Source organism: Falco peregrinus, chromosome 13 (genome assembly GCF_023634155.1).
Source record: "Falco peregrinus isolate bFalPer1 chromosome 13, bFalPer1.pri, whole genome shotgun sequence".
Taxonomy (NCBI): Eukaryota; Metazoa; Chordata; class Aves; order Falconiformes; family Falconidae; genus Falco; species Falco peregrinus.
The window spans coordinates 22,922,200-22,941,219 of record NC_073733.1 but is presented as its reverse complement, the minus strand read 5'-3'; the positions used below and the strand labels follow the sequence as shown (position 1 = coordinate 22,941,219).

General features: G+C 46.1%; 3 protein-coding genes across 7 annotated transcripts in view; 1 reads left to right on the top strand and 2 right to left on the bottom strand.

Moving 5' to 3' along the window:
• Positions 1-2,710: 2,710 nt before the first annotated feature.
• TAF9B (TATA-box binding protein associated factor 9b) lies at positions 2,711-6,915 on the bottom strand. Its single transcript, XM_055818271.1, has 7 exons — positions 6,839-6,915; positions 6,677-6,758; positions 6,019-6,155; positions 5,810-5,944; positions 4,932-5,013; positions 4,295-4,408; positions 2,711-3,834 (listed from the first exon to the last, which is right to left on the bottom strand). Exons 1-7 carry the CDS (start codon positions 6,887-6,889, stop codon positions 3,668-3,670), a joined length of 768 nt encoding a protein of 255 aa, XP_055674246.1. The 5' UTR covers positions 6,890-6,915; the 3' UTR covers positions 2,711-3,667.
• A 2,939-nt stretch (positions 6,916-9,854) lies between these two features.
• On the top strand, positions 9,855-12,067 carry LOC129785591 (growth hormone secretagogue receptor type 1-like). Its single transcript, XM_055818248.1, is given in 4 exon segments — positions 9,855-10,361; positions 10,363-10,381; positions 11,437-11,691; positions 12,036-12,067. Coding segments are annotated over 4 exon segments (813 nt in total).
• Positions 12,068-12,681: 614 nt separating this feature from the next.
• Positions 12,682-19,020, bottom strand: part of LOC101916786 (fibronectin type-III domain-containing protein 3a-like) — a 232,835-nt gene continuing 226,496 nt past the window's right edge. For all 5 annotated transcript variants that reach the window (XM_055817765.1, XM_055817766.1, XM_055817763.1 and 2 more), the window contains 5 exons: positions 18,677-18,957; positions 17,768-17,980; positions 16,949-17,115; positions 16,063-16,184; positions 12,682-15,275 (listed from right to left, as the gene is read on the bottom strand). In XM_055817765.1, the coding sequence (XP_055673740.1) occupies positions 14,958-15,275; positions 16,063-16,184; positions 16,949-17,115; positions 17,768-17,980; positions 18,677-18,957 (1,101 nt within the window). In that variant the 3' untranslated portion in view covers positions 12,682-14,957. The remainder of the gene's footprint in view (positions 15,276-16,062; positions 16,185-16,948; positions 17,116-17,767; positions 17,981-18,676; positions 18,958-19,020) is intronic.

Here is a 19,020-nt window from a genome sequence, read left to right as displayed (position 1 = left end):
TCTCTCCCCACCTTTCCCAGGTGCTGCTGCCCCGCTGGAAGGCACCGGTGAGGAGCAGCTGCCCAGGACAGCAGCTCACCCCGACCGGCGGGGCCAGCTTAGCCCCACTGCTGGGAAGGGATGAGGCCCGGCTGCACAGGGCTCCTGCCCCGAGCCCCGCCGCACCTCCGTGCCGGGGTGGGGATCCTGCTCTAGTTAGCTGTAAGAGAAGAAAAGCCATAAATCAGAAAAATGGGGTTTTTTGGAAGCTAAGGCAGCTTTGGTCCATGCCCTTGTACTGCCCGGTTCCTCCTGTCTGGGTGCTGGGTTTAGTGGGGGCTGCACTGGCTTACGCTGGAGACTCCAGAAAGGCGCTTTCCCCACCAGCGTGAGGAGGCGATGCGACCGGCTCCCCCCCAGCCTGCACAAAGGGGGGCTGAGGGGCCCCGAGCGGTGCCCAGCCGCGCTTCGGCCAGCTGCAGCGGGAACGGGGCCAGCATGGGCCCCGGGAAGGTGCCCCCAGCACCAGGTGCCGCAGGACGTGCTCGAGCATCTTCATTTGGTGCTGCTGCGGTGCTGGGAGCCCAACCGCTGGCAAACTGCCCTGGGGGCACGGCAACCCCCTCTCCTATATGTTAAATAGAGTAGAATAACGTATAACACAATTTTTATATATTTGCGTGTGTGTGTATTTGTATAGCATATGTATGTCACCGAACAAGAGTGCACATGTATGTGAGAATTTAAATTATACATATGTTAGAATAGATATATAAAAGAATAGGTATTTGTGAACATTGGGTGTGGATATGTATCAATATTTTTTACATACAATAGATAGTATTTTACAGATTAAGTTATATGTTTTAGCTATATAAATATATGCATACTATGTATAAATATAGAATCATGGACTCAGGCTGGAAAAGACCCTTAAGATCATAGTAGCCAACCCTTTCTTTTTTAATATATATACACACCCATACGCAAACAAACGCGTTTTATAGCTATGCTATAGGATATAAAAGCATTATATAAGATAGTGTTATATTTTCTCTATTACATTATACGTTTTATGTTATAGTTTATATTACATATTGAATATACTTCTTATATATACACACATAACCCTGCCCTGAAAGGGTGCCTGAGACAGTGTGCACAGAGTATAAAAAAATGTGTATATAAAAGCATAGATTTATATGTCTTTTAAACTCACTATGTAAGTATTATACATGCTAGATAATTGATAATATTTTATTGTATGTTACATATTATGTATTATGTGCTAGGTATCATATAAAAATGTTCTCGGGGGAGGGGTGTGTGTGTGGAGAGGGTACAAATACATACAGGAGAACAGGTCTGTGTGAGAGCCAGAGTGAGTATGCATGGTGCTCATAAATATTTAAATAGAGAGACAATAGAATTTTTTAATGAATATATTATCACAGTATTACAATATATACAAGAGCACGTGTCTGTCAGAGCGTGGGTGTGTGTACACATGAGATGCATTTTATATTAGGTATTATCAGTGTACTTTATATAATGTATCGTAGATATGAACAAGAGTACCCGAGACTGCAGAGTACAGCTATGCATATGTACATAACAGAATAGGAGACTGTGTGGGGGGGGGGTTTGTATATATAGAAGTATAAATAATGTTCAAATATGCTTCTTTAAAAAAATACTTAATATGTAGACAAAGTGTGTGAAAGGATATCATATAGTTTTATTTATGCATATGTATTTGAGTAGTATGTATGTAAGAACAGTGTCTGTGAGAGCATGGATGTGTCTAAGAAAAAAATACATATTACATGTTATATATTGTCAGATGCTATATACTGTATATGTTACACATTATATAAAAAGGGTGTCTGAAACTATAAATACTGCTATCTACAAGAGTAAGTGTGCATGAATGTGTGTGTGTAACACAAGTGCATATAGACATAAGTATTTATTAAAGGGTGGCTTAGTATGTTTATGTGCATGCACAGTTAACTACTCTATATTCTCTAGCTACACACACTATATTCTATATATACTACCTATACATATATAAAAGAATAGCTGTCTTCCGAGTTTGAGTGTGTAAAATACAATTATATGTGTGTGTCTGTGTATATGTACATGCATATATATATACACACACATAAAAAAAATATATAAAAATACCTTACACATATGTTGCGTGTATATAAAACACCCCCCCCAGCAGCCTGGCTGCCAGGGCAGGTCCGGGCCCGCAGTGCACCCTGGTCCCCCGGGCTCTGCTGGGGCAGGGAGGCTGTGCCCCTGCCCCTGCCCTCACCGCAGCGCCCACCACACGCTGCTCCCTCGCCCGTGCTGCTGAGCACGGTTTGTTCTTCCATCTTGGCATCACCTTGAGAAGCCGCCTGTGTCCATGCAGCGCGGACAGAGCAGTCTCAGGACCTGCAGCAGGAGACGGCCGAGAGCAAAGCAAGGGGGGCTGTCAGCCAGCTTCAGCCCTGAAAAATGTCACGAAGCATCACCATCCCTTTCGGTATTACCTTAGAACTGGTCGATCCCATCGCTTACCCCTGCCTGCGGGCCTTAGCAGCAAGGAGGGGTTTTGCATTTGTAGCTGAGCCAGGGTTTGTGGAAGAGCTCCCCCCGCCCCACTCGTGCCAAGCTCAGCATGAGAAAAGCGCCATTAGGAGAGGCGGTACAAGCCAAAGCCTTTACCCAGAGACACTGGTACAAACACACACCGCTTTATTTTTAAATATATACAACAATGTTAAATTTAATCAGTCTCTTAGTATGGCAGGCTTGGGGGTCACGATACACAAAAGCATCTGCAAGTACCCGAGGCTTTGAGTCTGACCCTCGAAGTCAAGCTCAGGCGATTTGCCCTTCGCCAGATCCCCCAGTGCCACGGTGACAGTGGCACTTTATACACACACAAACACACGCTTAATGACAACAGACAGAGGTGCAGCTCTTTGGAAATAAATAAAAATCTGGGCTGGGTTTTTACGTCTTCTCTAACTTTACACTGGAGTTGTGGGTCCTGATGTAGGTATGTTCCCATGGATTAAGAGGTATGCGAGGTCAGCCTAAGTGTTCTCCAGAAAACCCCTCCTCTACCTTTTGTCTGCATTTCTACTGTTAAGAGATAGTCTTCACACCCACTGGAACTGCACAAGTGTATGCAACTAACACAACATAGAAGCAACAAATGTGTTTGGGGGAAAAAAACAACGCCACAACAAACGCCGGCTGACACTCCCCAGCTACATCCCGCCCCGCGCAGGACTCCGTTTTTAATGTTATTTGAAATGAATACCTATGTCCACCACCCAATGTTTTCTGAAAATGATTTTTACTAGGCACGGAACAGTACTACCAGCACCTGGCTCAGCAGGCTTCAGAGACACAGCCACATCTGTCAGAAATAAGGCGACAGAAGAGGTGTGAGGGCTGTTCTGTGCAACAGTAACCAGCACTCACCACTGCTGCTGGGGTTCAAAAGACATTATGGGCCACAGAAAAAGATGAGGTGCTTTTTCATCTTTCCACAGGCAAGGACCTCTCTCTCACACCACACGCAACCGCATATTAGCAGAGTATTTACATGCTCTCACCCCCTTTACAAAGAACTCTTGGCAGAAATCTTGTCAGGCTCAATACGAATCACTGCAGGACAGTCTCTTCACAAGTTATCATAGTCGTCGTCATCCTCATGCTTCCTTTTCAAGGGATTTGATTCATTAGGTGTATTCTGTGATGATACCATATTTGTAGTAATAAGAATGTTCTTTGGTCCAATTAATGAAGGATTAATTAGAACATTCTGAACTGTCGGAGTAGTTGGTGTGGCTGTGAAGAAAAAAAAAAAAAAGAAAAAGTCATCACTCAATGAAAAACAACGGTTGATTTTCCCACACTGAAAGAGAACTTCCAACCTAATAAAGCAGCACGCTAGTAGAACATTCCGGGCTGAAAACCCTGGAACAATCCTGAGGGCAACACAGAGAAAACAGGAAAATACTAGTGGAGTGAGCACAAAAGAGCGAGAGAGCACAGAGGTGGCAGGTAAGGTGCAAGGGGAATCTGCCTGAAACGCTGTGTGCTCTGGTTGACACCACTGCTAGAACTGGGAATTGTAAAATACCCAGAGAGAGGACTGCCTGCCTTACATAAGGAGACAGAAAACATCAGCAATCTTACAAAGAGACAGAAGAGGTGAAGTAATTTCCCACATTACTGCCATGAATTAATTTCTGTTCTGCTAAGAACAACAGCAGGAAGCACTGCTGATCTTTACAGCTTGTGTTACCTGACTTGACTGCTGCCTGAGAAGACGGGATCTGTACGGTGAACCTCTGACCGGTCAGTGACACTGGAGTGCCAACTTTTGTTGAGACAGATACTGTTTGTGCTGAAGGTGTACCTGAAAGTCAAATCGACTCAGTCAAAAGATAAATTAAAAAAAAATGTATATACTTGGCACTTGTGCTTTCAAAGTGGAACCTCTTATCTTCAAAGTGGTGGGAATACAGAGGAACATACCAATACTAGATTTATAGGAGTCATATTTTCAGGCAGAACTGCATATTTACTCAAGACCTATAAAACTGTAGGCTACAAACACACACTAATATGCAAGGGCGCATGCTCAGGCATAAATTCTGTGAACCTTTTAAAAATGGATTTTATTTATTGCTATTGGTAGTTCAATGCAGTGCTTACACTGAGGGGAAAAACCCTCAAACTTACATAAGTTTCTTGAATAGTCTCTTCGCGTAAGAAGTTATCACAAATACAGAAATAAAAATACAGAATGTCAGTAATGTATGTATGTGTCAAAGATTATTCTGAATAAAGAGTATTCTGAAATTAATTTATATTATGCCTCTTTTTTTTTTTTCATTCATCGAAACAACATGGGAAACCCCAACTGAGCTGTTTCCTACCTAAAGTAGGAGTGCTGGGCCTGCTGCTCACAGCACCCACACTCAGGCGAGGGACTGTTATTCTCCCTGCAGAGGAAGAGACCTGTTGAGAGAGAACATTCCGTTTAGCATCCCATTAGAAATTAACAGTTCTTTAACGTGAAAAAAAAAAAAAAGAAATGGTTCTTCCTACAAAACCACAGAGAGCCTATTTCACAGCGACAATACACGAGCTGTATGCCAACACAGTTGTTCTTGGATCTTTACGGTGCAAATGCCCTGGTGCAAGCTGCAGAGCTCCTGGACATGACATAATGCCAAAGACCAGCAAAGAGCACTCAGGTCAGTCAGGCTGGAGAGGAAACTAGAGTATTTTAATCAGCAATTATTATTCCACCCTATACCTAGCAGAGAGGCATGTCCTGTGTCAATACCTGGAACCTTAAGTTCAACTTTTCAGATTCTTTCCTTAAAATGGGGGAAAGAAATACAAAATCCCACACACCAAGACATTCAGTATTTTTCAGCAAGAAAACTAAATCTTCTCTCTTCCCTCTAAAGCGGAATCAAGTGAAGTATAAGTACAAAAGACCCTTTAACATCTATACTAAAGCCTTACTTTCGCCTTTTACAATCTGATATTCAACTTGACAATTTTAACACTGAACAATTCACACGTGCATTTTATAATACACTTTCCATTCGAAACTAAATACCAACAAGAACACTTGCAAATTCCTAGAGATAAAGACCACTGACAGACTTTCAAACACCCCTGATGCTCACAGGTCAGTATTTGCCCACACGTATCCTTCAGAGCTGTGGAAAACTCTTAATTCCAACATTCCCGACAAACAAAGTGGGCATTAGGTGAATCCTTCCCTACCCGACGCCCTTACCTTCTTCTGTAAGGACTTCAGTCTGTAGTTGGGAGCTGTCAAGCAGTATCTGTCAGGTGGAAGCCTGGGTCCAGAATAAGGCTTTATCAATGGCAACGGCGTCTGATTTTTCTGCCTTGCAATATCTAACAAGAACTGGAGAGACACCATTACATTCCCACCTGTAGTCTTTTATTGTATTCTGATGCCATCAATACAGTTTTACTTACATCCCTTGGAGGTGGAGATGTAAATGACTGGTCTGTTCGACACTGGATTGCCAACCTCACGTCATCTGCATCGACAGTGGATTTCTTTGCGTGGCTCGAGTAGATTTTTGCATCTTCCAGTATAGTGGTCACATACCCTTTCAAACACCCAATCACTCATTAAGGCTGGATTAAAAGAGAGTAAACCTTCCTGCTCCCGATCCCACCCGGCTGTCAGCAAAGACACCACTCCCCGCAGGATTGTTTCTGAAGGCTGACAGCAGAACCCTGTCACTCCCGGTATCTCTCACACCAAATCAAACACAAAATCATACACTCCCGGTATCTCTCAAACACAGCACTGTACCAATTGCTATGGAGAAAATTAACCCTGTCCCAGCCAAAACCAGGACACACACCCCCCCCAAAGGGAACAGGGCTAAAGACAGCATTCCCCTTCTCCGCTCGGCTTTGCCCGGCGCACCCCCTGCCCAGGGGACCCGGCAGAGCTCACCCAGCCCGGCCCCCAGCAGAACCCCCGGGAAAAATCCCCCGGCCTAGTCCCCGGCAGAGCCCCCCGGCCCGGTACCCGGCAGAGAACCCCCGGCAGAGGCCCCCCGGCCCGGACCCCAGCAGAGCCCCTGGCCCCCGCTGAGCCCCCGACCCGGCCGCCGCTCACTGTAGGCGAACTCCAGCATCTGGTTGATGACGCGCGGCTCGTACTCCGTGATGCCCATGTCCTTCAGGATCTGCGCCATCACCTGCAGGGCGGAGAGGCACCGCTCAGCTCCGCCACGCTGACCCGACCCGACCCCTCCAGCCCCCGCCGCGCCCGCGGTACCTGCGCGTCTTTGGGCGCGCTCTTGGGAGACGCCATCTTGGCCGGCTCCATCACTTCCGCTCGCCTCGGGCCGCCGCTTCCGGTCGCGTGGACGGGGAGCGGCGGGGCCGCGAGGGAGGCCGGGAGGGCGGCGGTTGCCATGGGGACACGGCCCGGCGGTGCGCGGCGCGGGGAGCGGGGTGCGCGGTGCTACCGCTGCTCCACCCGGTGCCGCACCAACGCCGAGCCCGGGGGTTCGGTGCCCGGTGGCGGGCGGGGGGCAGTGCGTCCCCCAACACCCTCCCCAGGCCCCGCCGGCGGCTGGGTTCGCAGGGCTTCCGTTCTGCTTCTGATTGTTCCAAACTGCGTTTCTGCGAGGCAGAAATTCTTGTTAACAAAACCATTCCTGGGGACAGCGTGCTGCGGGAGCGCGCGGCCGTGCCTGATGGGGTCACAGCCTGATGCCCCTGTTTGCCCCGTGATGAGCCAGAAGCGTGCGTACCTTCGTTACCAGCTTTGAGGGCCGCTTTTTTAATTGTCAGCTTTCCCAGGATTAAATAAAAATGAGACTATCGACAGCAGGGCTTCTTAAGCTTGTTTTCGTGGCAGCCAAATGGTCCCCACGTACATTCCATGCAAGTCTTGTCAAAAGTTTCTCTCTCGCTTTCCGAGGCAAAACAGAACCAAAAAAATGTTTTCTTGTGGTGCTGTCAAGCAGGGATTAGCAGCATGCCAGAGGGAATTGCAGCAGTGTTGCCGTTAGCTGTGATGGTCCAAATGAAGCAAGGTCTGGAGGGAGGCGCGATACCCGCGCTGGAGCAGCTGACATCATGGGGAAGGGGAGCCAGCTTCGCTGACAGCAAGAAGAAATAAACAGCTGTTAACGTGTGTTCCCTCTGACTCACGCCTGTAACACGTTGCAAAACAGTCCATCAGCAGGGAGAGCCTCCCTGCCTCTCACCTGCACCAGGGATGCTGCGTGACACCTGCGGGCCCTACACCCAGCCCTCCGAGATGTAAATGTAACTAACCCTCACGTCTGACTGGGCCCGTGTATCTGCACCGAGGTGGCGGCTGGACCCCCCTGCCGCAGGTTTGTGGGTGACGGGGGTGCCAGGCTCGGCCTGGCGGGGGGCACAGGCAGCCCTGTGGCTGCGGCAGCGGCTGGAGGAGCTGGAAAACCTGTGCCCAGCACATGCCAGCGTGGAGGTGCAGGCGGGCAGAACGCCTCTGCTGGGGCTCCTTGGCTGGAAGCACTGCGGCGTTAGAGTCCAAGTCATTTGACTTGCATGAGTCAGAGTATATTACACAAAAACATCCTGCAAGGAGGGAACGGAGGATGAATTCCAGACACTGACCTTAGACAACAAACAAAATCCACTTTTTTCCCCTTGTTTTAGGGCAGAGGGGGAGGGGAGCTCTTCCACTATGTACTGGATGCAGGCTGTGGGTCAGGCTGCAACTTGGCATCATCGGGCTGTTGGCCGTCACTGCCATTTATTGCTGATGCAGTAAAAAACCCCAACGTACTTTGTACTGCCAAAGGGCTCTGGGTTTACCCCAAAACTAGGCAAAGACCCTTTGTCCCCCTCAGCCGTTTTGTCTGTGCTGTGAGTGCCTTCCCTGCCAGCGCTGCTGCACACAGGTGACTTTCCAGGCTGAGCAGCACAGCCAAGAGCTGCAGCTACTTGCAGCATTTCTGCCTGGAAACCAGCAGCGAGGAGAAAACACAGGGAGCCAGTTTCCACAGGGGAGATATATGTCCCCGAGGCCACAGATGCCACCCTCATGGGCAGCTGAGCTGGAGCGCGTCTGCCCGGCCGTGAAAGCTTAGTCCCCGCTGCCAGTCACCTGGGGCACGGCCGTGCTGTGATGCCTGCGTTCAGTGGGCTGCGGGCACCGTGTGTCAGCCAAATGAAAGAGCGGTCACCCTTCGTCTTTGCTCAGACGCTGGGGTTTCTGAGCACTGGAAAACAGGAAACTGGGTCACGGCGCGGCCAGGCCGAGCGCTGACTTCTCTGTCTGCTACCGCCAAACCGGGGACATTCATCAAAGGCAACTGCCCCACAGCTGGGAGGGCTCTGCTCGGAGAAATAGGGATGACAGGCCGCATGCCGTGCAGCCCCTGCGAGCACGCACCGGCCAGGGCTCAGCTCTGCTCGGGGTGCATCGTTCAAGTCACCAGCGCAGAGTTAAGCGTTGGGGATTTCTTTTTAGACTTTTTTTTTTGAGATGTTTAAGGTGCAGCAAAGTAAAGCCTTGGCACATGGACGATTTTTCTTTTTTTGAGGTGTCCAGGTACCTAAATCCCTTGAAGAAAACCCACAGCCATCAACATTTGCCTCTTGGAAGTGGCAGCAGAAATCTCCCTAATGTTAGAACCAGGGACCTGTCGACACAATGCAGCGACTGTGTTCGGCACTGACCTTTCAAGCCCGAGTCCCACACTATTTGGCTCTACAAAACACTGGCTTTTGAATAGTCCTTCAGACAAGAAACACTGCCAAGAGCAGAGCTCTGAGGGGAATGGAGGAGGTTTATTTCATATCGGGTACCCCACTCACTTCTGCCTGTGCCCCAGTTATGGAGAAATTGCCGCGGACTGTGGCTGAAGGCATCCTGCTGTTGAGCTGAGCAGCATACGCAGCCTCTCCTGCACCGTGTCTGTGCTCTCTCCGGCTGTGTGCAGTTAACCTCCAGCTTCCCAGAGCCTTCCCTTGCCTTTTCCCTCACACTGACCCCTTTTCCCCTCGCCTCCCCCTCCCTGGTGCTTTCCAGCTTATCATCTCTGATCTTTTCTGAAGTGGAAAGTAAATCAGGGCTAAGTGTCAGACTGTCTCAGTTAGAAGACTGATGCTCAAACAAAGGCTTTTCCATCCTGTCTTAATAATGTCATTAAAACACTGTCACTAGAAATTTCTCACTCAGAGGCATATTTCTTGGGAGTCTCTGGGAATCTGATAACGATAGTAATTTTCAGACGTTCACACAAGATGAGGATGACGGTGAACATGTACCTGTCCATGTTCCTGACAGCATGGCGCTGTCAGACACACTGATCTTCCTTGGCCTGCCTTCGGACCTCTACCGCCTTTGGAAGTACAAGCCCTACATATTTGGGGATTTTCTCTGCAAGTTCTTCACTTACCTGAGCGAAACGTGCACGTACTGCACCATCCTGCACATCACCACAGTGAGCGCAGAGCGGTACTTTGCCGTCTGCTTTCCCCTGAAAGCCAAAGTGACCACCAACAAGCACCGGGTGAAACGGGTCATCCTGGCTCTGTGGGGCTGCTCCCTCCTGACCGCCGGCCCCATCCTCTTCCTTTTCGGGGTGGAACACCCCAACGGCAACCTGCCCCAGGAGAGCCAGGAGTGCAGGTCCATTGAGCGCGTGATCCGCATGGGGCTGCTCGAGAGGATGACCTGGGTCTCCACCGTTTACTTGTTCCTGCCAATGCTGTGCGTGGCTCTGCTGTACGGACTGATCTGCAGAAAGCTGTGGCGCAGTGGGCAGCGGCTGCTGGAAGGAAGAGGTGCCACCGCAGACTGTCAGAGTGCTGGGTAAGAGTATTTTGGAAACCAGCTCTGAAGAGCTGCCCTCTTTGATCACTGCCACTGCACAGCAGCGCAGGGGGTGATGGAGAGGAGATATGAGCCACACAGGGTTACACAGATTTAGAATCAATGGATTTACATTTAATTTGTGTTCCTGGCTCCTGCTGGTGTGGAGGGGAGTCCGTGACTGCGTGTGCAGGCTAGGGATCTTACCACACGCAGGGAAGCACATCAGCGTGGCTTTTAGTTGTTTTGAGATCACATTCTTCATGTTCTTCCCCCCATCTCTAACCCTTAAATTTCCAATTTAAAGAAATTGAAAAGTTCTATGACTTCATAGCAGACCAGGCTCTTCCCCTGCTGCAGCAAGGAAAGGTTTCAAAGCCATTTCCCTTGCAAAATTTCTCAAGCTTGGCAACGATGACTTCATCCAGGACAGCAACAACCCACCTGTCCGGGCTGACCTGTGCACGGTCGTTATCCTGTGCCAGCAGGTACCTGTGCCTTGGTGCAGACCAGGAGTTTGGGTCCCCCCCCTCCCACCCCATCCCTCTGATCACTCTCCCCCGAGCCCCCCCCCCCCCCCCCCGCTTCCGCAGGCAAGCAGCAGCACCCACGACTGTGGATACTGTCAGCAAAATGTACCGCAGCTACTCACTGGTTGTTTCCTGCCAGGTTCTGTTTGCTTATTGCACGCTCAGTTTTCCCATCCTCTTCCTCAGTGCCTCTGGGTCCAGTTGGCTCCCCTTTTCCTCCCCTCTGCTGCCCCAAGGGGCCCCCACCTCCCGTGTCCCTGGTCTTTCCCCTCCGATACCCATCGCAGCATGCCAATGGTGACTCAGATTTTCAGGCCAGGAGTGAACGTGCCCTATTTTAATTGCATACAATTAATTTTGTATGCAACCTTAAGTCCTTGTCACTTGAGATGACCGGTAACCACAGCACAGAAGCAGCTGGGCAAGGCACTGGGCTTGTCCTTGCTGGGTTTAGCTTTGCAGGCTCACGTCTTGGTCCTTACATAAAGGGGCAGAATAAACTGCTGTGTGCTCTTTCCTCCTCAGCTGTCCTCGTCTTTGCCTTTGTGGTGTGCTGGCTCCCGTTCCACCTTGGCCGAATCCTCTTCGCCCGAAGTGAAATTGTCCTGGATGACCTCATGCAGTACTTCAGCCTCATCGCCATGCTCCTCTTCTGTCTTGGGGCTTCCATAATCCCCATACTGTACAACAAACACAGGAAAGCGATGAGCAAAATCCTGCACCACAAGCGAAGCCAGTGCTGCAGGCACCTGACCCGGGGTGCAGAGGTTTCTTCTGAAGGTACAGAACTGGGGTCTTCTGTGCCAGCTGTTCAGCAGCTCTCACAACCCAAGTGTTCTGCCAGCTGCACTGTGGGTTAAACCCCGGGTAGATGGTGCATATGGAGACTGGAACAAGATTTAAGGCTGTCCTTTTGGCTTACCTCTCAGCAAGTGTTTCCTGAGACACGTTACGAACGTTTCGGGAAGGTTAGAACCGATTCGTGTTATTCTTGCACGGGACGGGGACACACACACGATGCGACAGGGGGAGGCTGGACTACTCTCTTCGGTGAACTTACCAGCCACATCGTCAGCATGAGCTGTCCACAAGACTCCTGTGAAAGGGTTTGTTTCTGTTTTCAGGACCAGACATTTTGTTAATTGCAGACCTGTAAAACATAATTCTTCCAACAGAAGCCAAGAGAGATAAAGTGGAGGTCAAAGCCAGGCCAGCTGTTTGCTCTCAGCAACAAGGAAGACAGTCTGTAAGGTACTTGAAAGTGCTAAGAAACTACATCTTTTGTAAGACTACGAACACATTGCCACCTTCTTAAATGATTTATTACTCATCCCTCAGGTCTCTTGAGTTGCTTCCCTCCTTTTCTGTTTTTTATCTTGTTCTTTATCCAAACTTTACCCAACTTTCTGCAGTCAGGCCCCGTACCTGCTAACCTCTGCGGGAAGAAGCAGCCCTTGCCTTCAGAGCTCACCTGAACGCACCAGGGACAAATCACACAGGTGGGCAGTCACTGGGGAGGGAAGGGAGAGCAGGAGGAACTTCCCCATCTCCCTTGGTTGTAACACTGGCAAACGCCGAGCCCGGCTCACCAGCTCGGGGGCTGTCCCAGCACCTGCTGACCCCACGTAAAGGGGCTCAAGAAGTGGCACCGCTCGATCCCCAGGCTGCCACAGCCCTTGGGAAGGGACAGCGCTGCACTACGGTTCCCACAAATCACTTTTCTTTCCCTGAGTAAGATTAAAATCCACAAAACCACACACAGCCCTGTAGTCAAATTTGAATACATTTGTATTATTTATTGGCTGTATTAAATATATTATCTATTTGATAGTTACAATTTAGTAATACAATGCATGGCAACTTTAACATAAGTTTGAGATACCTCAAAATTACAATACAAGAAAACTGAAGATACCTAAATACATTAATGCCACTAGGGTACATCGTTCTGGAATGGATAACAGCTGATGTAAAAATCTGTATTGCAGTAGGCTTTCCCCAGGTATTTTCTGGAAACATGAATATTGTGGCAATTACAAAATAACTTTTTTTTCAGTTTTTAGGAGTCATGACTTGTTAGTATTTGCTCTACAATCCTAATTTATCAATTATCAGAAATATTATTGCCAAATAAACCTCTATAAACTTTGTTCTAAGAGTTAAAGAAATAACCCTTTGGCAACAGAGATTTGCTGAAAGGCAGTCTTATCTGCTAAAAGTAGGCTATGAAGAGAAATAAAGACAGATTGTAAACTCTTCTGCAAACTAAAGACTAGTATCTGTATAAAACTCTTTCCAACACTGGAGGGAGAGATTTCTATGATATAATAAATGATTAACTTAAAGTTCTGCTACAAGTAGAACAATACATTCAAACATACATTTTCCAGGACTTTTAATCAAAATAAATAGAGTACAAAATGAAGAGTACATTTTGAAAAGATTAATTTCAGATTGCACCATAAATCTACTTTTAAGAGTATTAAGCGATACTATGTCATAATTTAGGTTTTCCATATCTGAAATACAACACAATGCCTCAAACTATAACGCAACATTATTCATCAACTGCCATAGGAGAAAGACCCTTAAAGTGATTAATTACTGGAAATACTTAGCCTGTAGCACTATCACATCCAACATTCCACGTACAAGTGCATTGCTCTGAAGTATATAAAGTGTAGCCGCAGCCTTTGCAAGATACGCTAAATCTACCTTTCTATGGCATATTCCAAATGCTGTTGGGAAGACCCACTCCGAAACACATTCGAAATCTGTGAGTTCCAGCCTTCAATGTATTTGCTATAAGGACAGCCGTCAGACTCGTCTTCAGGTATTCGCGAGCAGATTTAACAAGAACAGTCATATGTAGTGCACAGTGTCCACAAAAACATACCCCCCAGACAAACAGGACGCGTTTCAGAAAAGTTCATAGCAGGCTGAACATTCCCATCTAGAAAACAATGGAATGTGAAGCTGCTACCACTGGGATAGCAAGTAATTTAAAACATTGTACAAATGTTATCTAAAAAGAGTTCTTTCACGTACAATTTGATAATTCGGATTAAGTTAGAAGGGCATCCAAAAGCAGTTTGAACTTTTTATTTTTAGGTTAATAATAGTACAAAAACATTTGCTCAGTTTGAGCCAAATAGTGTAACATTTATCATAAATGCACTCTTTCTCCTTAAAGACAATACCTGTGCTTTTCTGAAAACACTGCAAAGATTTAATCAGAAGCACAGGAAATTACTTTTCTCTCAGGCACTGAGAGTGAAATGTGGATTGGGCCAACAGCTGCTCACCAACAGCAGAAAGCATTTCATTCAGAAATGTACGATACAAAAGGGGCCTTTTCTGCGATGTGACATAGGAACGCCTTTGCTGTACGTACATCACGTCCTGCTAACGTTTTGTCTAGCATTTTGATTAAAACTTTAAAAATGCTGGCACCCTCTACTTTAACACTTGAAATGATTATTACTGAATCCGAAATATTAAAATAACTGTAAAGTAGTAATATCGCTAAGTCAGTATTCTGCTTTCCTTCTACAGTATATTAAATGTGGTATGCTCTAGTAATTGCAATGCAGGTTTGCAATGCAGTACTGCTCTAAGCTTAAGCATCTGCGCTGCTGTATTCCATGTATACCAAACTACAACGATACCTGATTAAACATCGCGGATCGACTACCACTGCTCTAGCTGTACTTGAAAAGCACTTGTTCTGTCAATGCCTTCTCTCTCGAACTGGCCAAAGGGCCCCGCTTTGAATTTGGAGAGAGGAGGAGTGTGCATGATAAGGCAGTTTTTTTGCTGTTTTATTAACAGCTAACCCTGATTACAGAGGACCCAGGATTACCCTTTCTACAAGAAATCTGTGTTCAGTATTTGGAAAGGATCTGCCAACCCAGCCTCACTGTTAGCCAGCAGCAAAAGTAGAAATGCATGTAACCATACATTTCCAGCTAGGATTTTAATTAAACTAACCATAAATACCCGAAATAGCTTCTGTACAAAAAGCTGAGTACTGAACAGGCTCTCGTCTACTTGATGACAAAGTACTGAATAACAACAGCAAATAAAATAGCAACCACCGCAAATCCGCAGAGAAGAACGATGGCGATGAAGCGCTCTTCACGTAATGTCTTCTTAGTCTCTGCCAACTCTGTCGTCAAATCGGCACACTGGGGGACCAGCTCTTGTTTCTGAGATGAGAACACTGTACTGGGACTGTAAGGTCCATACAGTTCTTGTGATCCAGTAGAGTCTTGGGACTGACGGCCAGCGCAGACTCTGATCCGATATTCACAGTTTGTCTGCAAGCTCGTCAGACGGAAGGACGTCTCTGGTCCCTTGTACACCTGGTCAGACGAAGAGAGAGAACCACTTTACAGGGGATGCATCTCACGAACAGTACGCAATGCTTTCTGTTCCACTTCACGAGCGCGCGCAGTGCTGGACACAGCCTGAAGTTGTTCTCTTCAAGCCAGCTCAATAAAATCTCAGCTTTTATTTCTGAAGAATTTACGATTCATTTTCTTGTGAATAATCCAAAGCTTCCTGCTATGCCTCACACCGTCAGACCTGGACTGTGAAGCTCAGAAGATAAACCCCAATTGTTCAGCTCAACTCCTGTTCCATATAGCTCCCACAAAAACGTGGGGCAGGTGCTGTCTATGACTAACAAAGGCAGTGATGCCACAAAACGTAGGATTTAACAAACAAAAGAGCCAAAGGAAATGCTGGAAGAACTGGGTAAAACAGTGTTAACCCACTTCTAGATAACCAGCTTTCCCGATGACTCTCAAGCCTGCCTTCGCAGTCACTTGCTTTTATGGAACAAGCAAGAGGTCAGCAGGGAAATGAAACTTTATGATCTTTAATCTGGCGCAGCCTTTGATGCCGTGAAGAGGCAGAAGGGCAGGACCCTATGCTGGAAGCTGTCTGCACCCATTGTAAACTTAAGTCTCACTGAGAGGATCCGTTTGTGAAGTAAAACGAAGCACCCTGGAAGTCAAGATTGTTAAGTTGAGTCCCTTGCCACAATAAAAAGTGTCCCCAAACAGAATTTCAGCTTTCAAATACAGACATCTTTTTTGGAAGTATGGAAAAAGCTCCTCAGGTTCATGACGTTAAATAAAAAGGTACCTGATCAAACTCTCTCCCAGCAGCAAGCTGAAGGATGTAAACAATGGCATCTCCTTTCATCGGCTGTAAAGGTTCCCATGTGATTTCATAAGTGTTTTCTTCCAGCTGATTTGCTTTGGGTGCTAGGGGAAAAAAAAAAAAAAAAAAGAATAAAGTGTGATTTGTGGGTATTTTAGAAGAGAACAATGGTCTCTACAAATGTTCTTGTTTTTCCCATCAGAAGAAAAGGTCCAAAATCACCAGTGACTCATTTCACAGTTAATGTAGCAAAGGGGCACTGGTTTCAGTGACATCAAGGAAGTTTTCTCACTCTGGCTTAAAGTATGCTTTGCTTTTCTACATTGTCCATTGAAAATGTTTCAGTTTAATGCAAATGACTGGGCAGTGTAAATCTAAAAGCTGAAGGTTTTTCCAATGTATTTGTTAACAATGCAAAGGTAACTGTTGTCCTTTGAGGCACCAGTCATACGAATAATTATAAACAATTACCTGCAGGTAATTAGCAATCTGATCTTCAGAACGACTTTCTCTAATGGCAGTCCTTAATGTTCATAATGGAAAAGCACAGAGCAGAGGAATTACTTGTGTTTTCATTTGCCTAAATGCTGTTGTAACTTATATAAAGTGATAAATAACCCTGAAAAATTACTTTCCAGTTAAGAAAGGGTAGAAGAAATCCTCACTGTCTGGGGTGGGAAAAGCTACAGTTCAGGAGATGGCCACATGCCGGCCCTTGTACCAACATAAAGCCCACCACAGCTAGTTTCTGTTCTCTGCCCCACGAAGGCCCTGGAAAGATGCTGGGCTGGGAGAAGGGTCAGGCTGTAGCATTCCATCTAGTACGTAAATGGATCGCAGAAGGGTCCTTGTGCAGTGTGAAGCTCACCTTTAAGAGATGCGGGTGGAGACTTAGTTGTAGTGAAAGCGTAAACTTCAGAAAACCTTCCCTCTCCAGCATCATTATATGCCTGGATTTTAAAATAGTACGTAGTGGATTCACTGAGTCGCTGTACCTTGTATGTGTGACAAGGACCGTTATAAACAGTTACAAACCTGGAAGAAACAGAAATTAGAATTATTCAGGAATCACACCTTTGCACATCAGAACCATAAGTGGAACACTTTCATATCTAAGTACAAAAAAGTGACAATACATTCTGGGTGCCCCAGCTTTCTCCATGCACGCACGATGAATGTTAGGCAGTTTGACCTCTGTTATTGTTATAATTGGTTCATGATGTGCATTAAATCAGCAACACACACCATTCATACTGGTGGGGAAGTCTTAATTTATATTCACGAAGCATTCATTCAACCTGCCTACAAGCCATACACAGGCTACAACGAAACTACATGACCAAACTCTTGATTTGAATTCAGAGAACAACCCTTGCACACATTGGGTACCTAAGTTGTCATTTCTAGTTAAAGAACAGCTGTCAACCCTGCGATTCTTTACATGCGAACTGACTTCACTGTAGAAAAAAAAAAACAAACCCGGCAACACAGGAAGATGGTAAGTTATTACTATTTAAACAGTAAATGGTATTTACTGTTTACAAGTAAATATTTGTGCAACAGCTATTAACAGCATTGCCGGTTGAAAGATAGGATGCAAAAGTGCAAACAGAAGTGAGAAAAAATGTCTTAAAAACTTGGTAAGTTGTAAAGTGACAATATATCCTTAATGTTCCGAGTATCTTACCTGCCAAACCTGTCCTCCATCTGCAAGTTGAATTGTGTAGGGTTGGTAATTAAAGCTCTGCTCGGACCTTCACCCCATTTAAGTTTAAGGCTCTGGTAGCTGAAGACCACACATTCAAGATGAGGAGGGTCAGGAGGTAGTGGTTTTGTTTTGGCTTTAATGGAATGACTGAAAGGACCAACTCCAAAGCTGTTTATGGCCTGTATTCTAATTCTAGAAAGGTGAAAAGAGCAGCTATATGGTTAATTTACTGAGGTCCTGAAAAACTGCTAGGTAATAAAGCAACAGTTAAAATTTGTAAAGAATTTAACAATTTAACTCCAAACAATTAAGTAATTAAAATGCAGTTAGAAGTTAACTATACAAATAATCTCCTTCCAAACAAGCCAACACAGTTACATTGTTTTCAACATAAGGAAGCTTCAGTGTTTCTCAGTATTGTTGGGTTTAGTGCACAAGCGCCCAGGTCCTCCATGCCGAGTCGTTTGCCTCCCACTGACAAAGTCCATGGTCTGAACTAAGCTTTAACCAAGACTAAGCACGTGACACCGGAACAGCTGCTCTACTCTTGTCCCTATAATCATCCTCTTTTGGTGAGATAAACTCATAATTATATGCATTGCTTCAGAATAAAAAAAATTCTAATCCCAGAAAACTTAGAATAAAGCCTTAACTTCGAGACAGAACATCCGCCTTAACACAACAATCTTAACTCTTGCTGCTAAAACATCGTGGTTTCATTCTGGATGTGACAATTCTGTCTTGTTTTTTGGAGTTGCAGAGTGAATTAGGCAAATAGTCTGTAAGCCGAACGAAAAATTATTCTAAAAATTTAAAACCCTACCCTCAAAGCTATTGATTAAAAAAATCCTGCAAATGTGGTTTCAGAATAAAATGATTAATTATTACCTGTACAGAGTGTCAGGCAGCAGATTCTCAAGAACATGGCTTGTATTTCTGCCAACAGTTACCAGCTGCTTTTCCCCATATTCTATATTATATCCAGTGATCTCTGACCCATGACAACACGGTTCTTCCCATTGAATTGCAAGGCACGTTGATAAAGGAAGAAAAATTTCCATTTGATCTTCTTCAAGTAAATGCAGTACTGACACTGCTGCAGGCACCGACGCGGGGGTTGTCACCACAGCAGCCTCACCGAACAACCCAACTCCAGCGACATTCACAGCCTGAAAGGGAGACGTTTACCCAATCTATGTTTTTTCTAACCAGGCACGTCTATCATGCTTCCT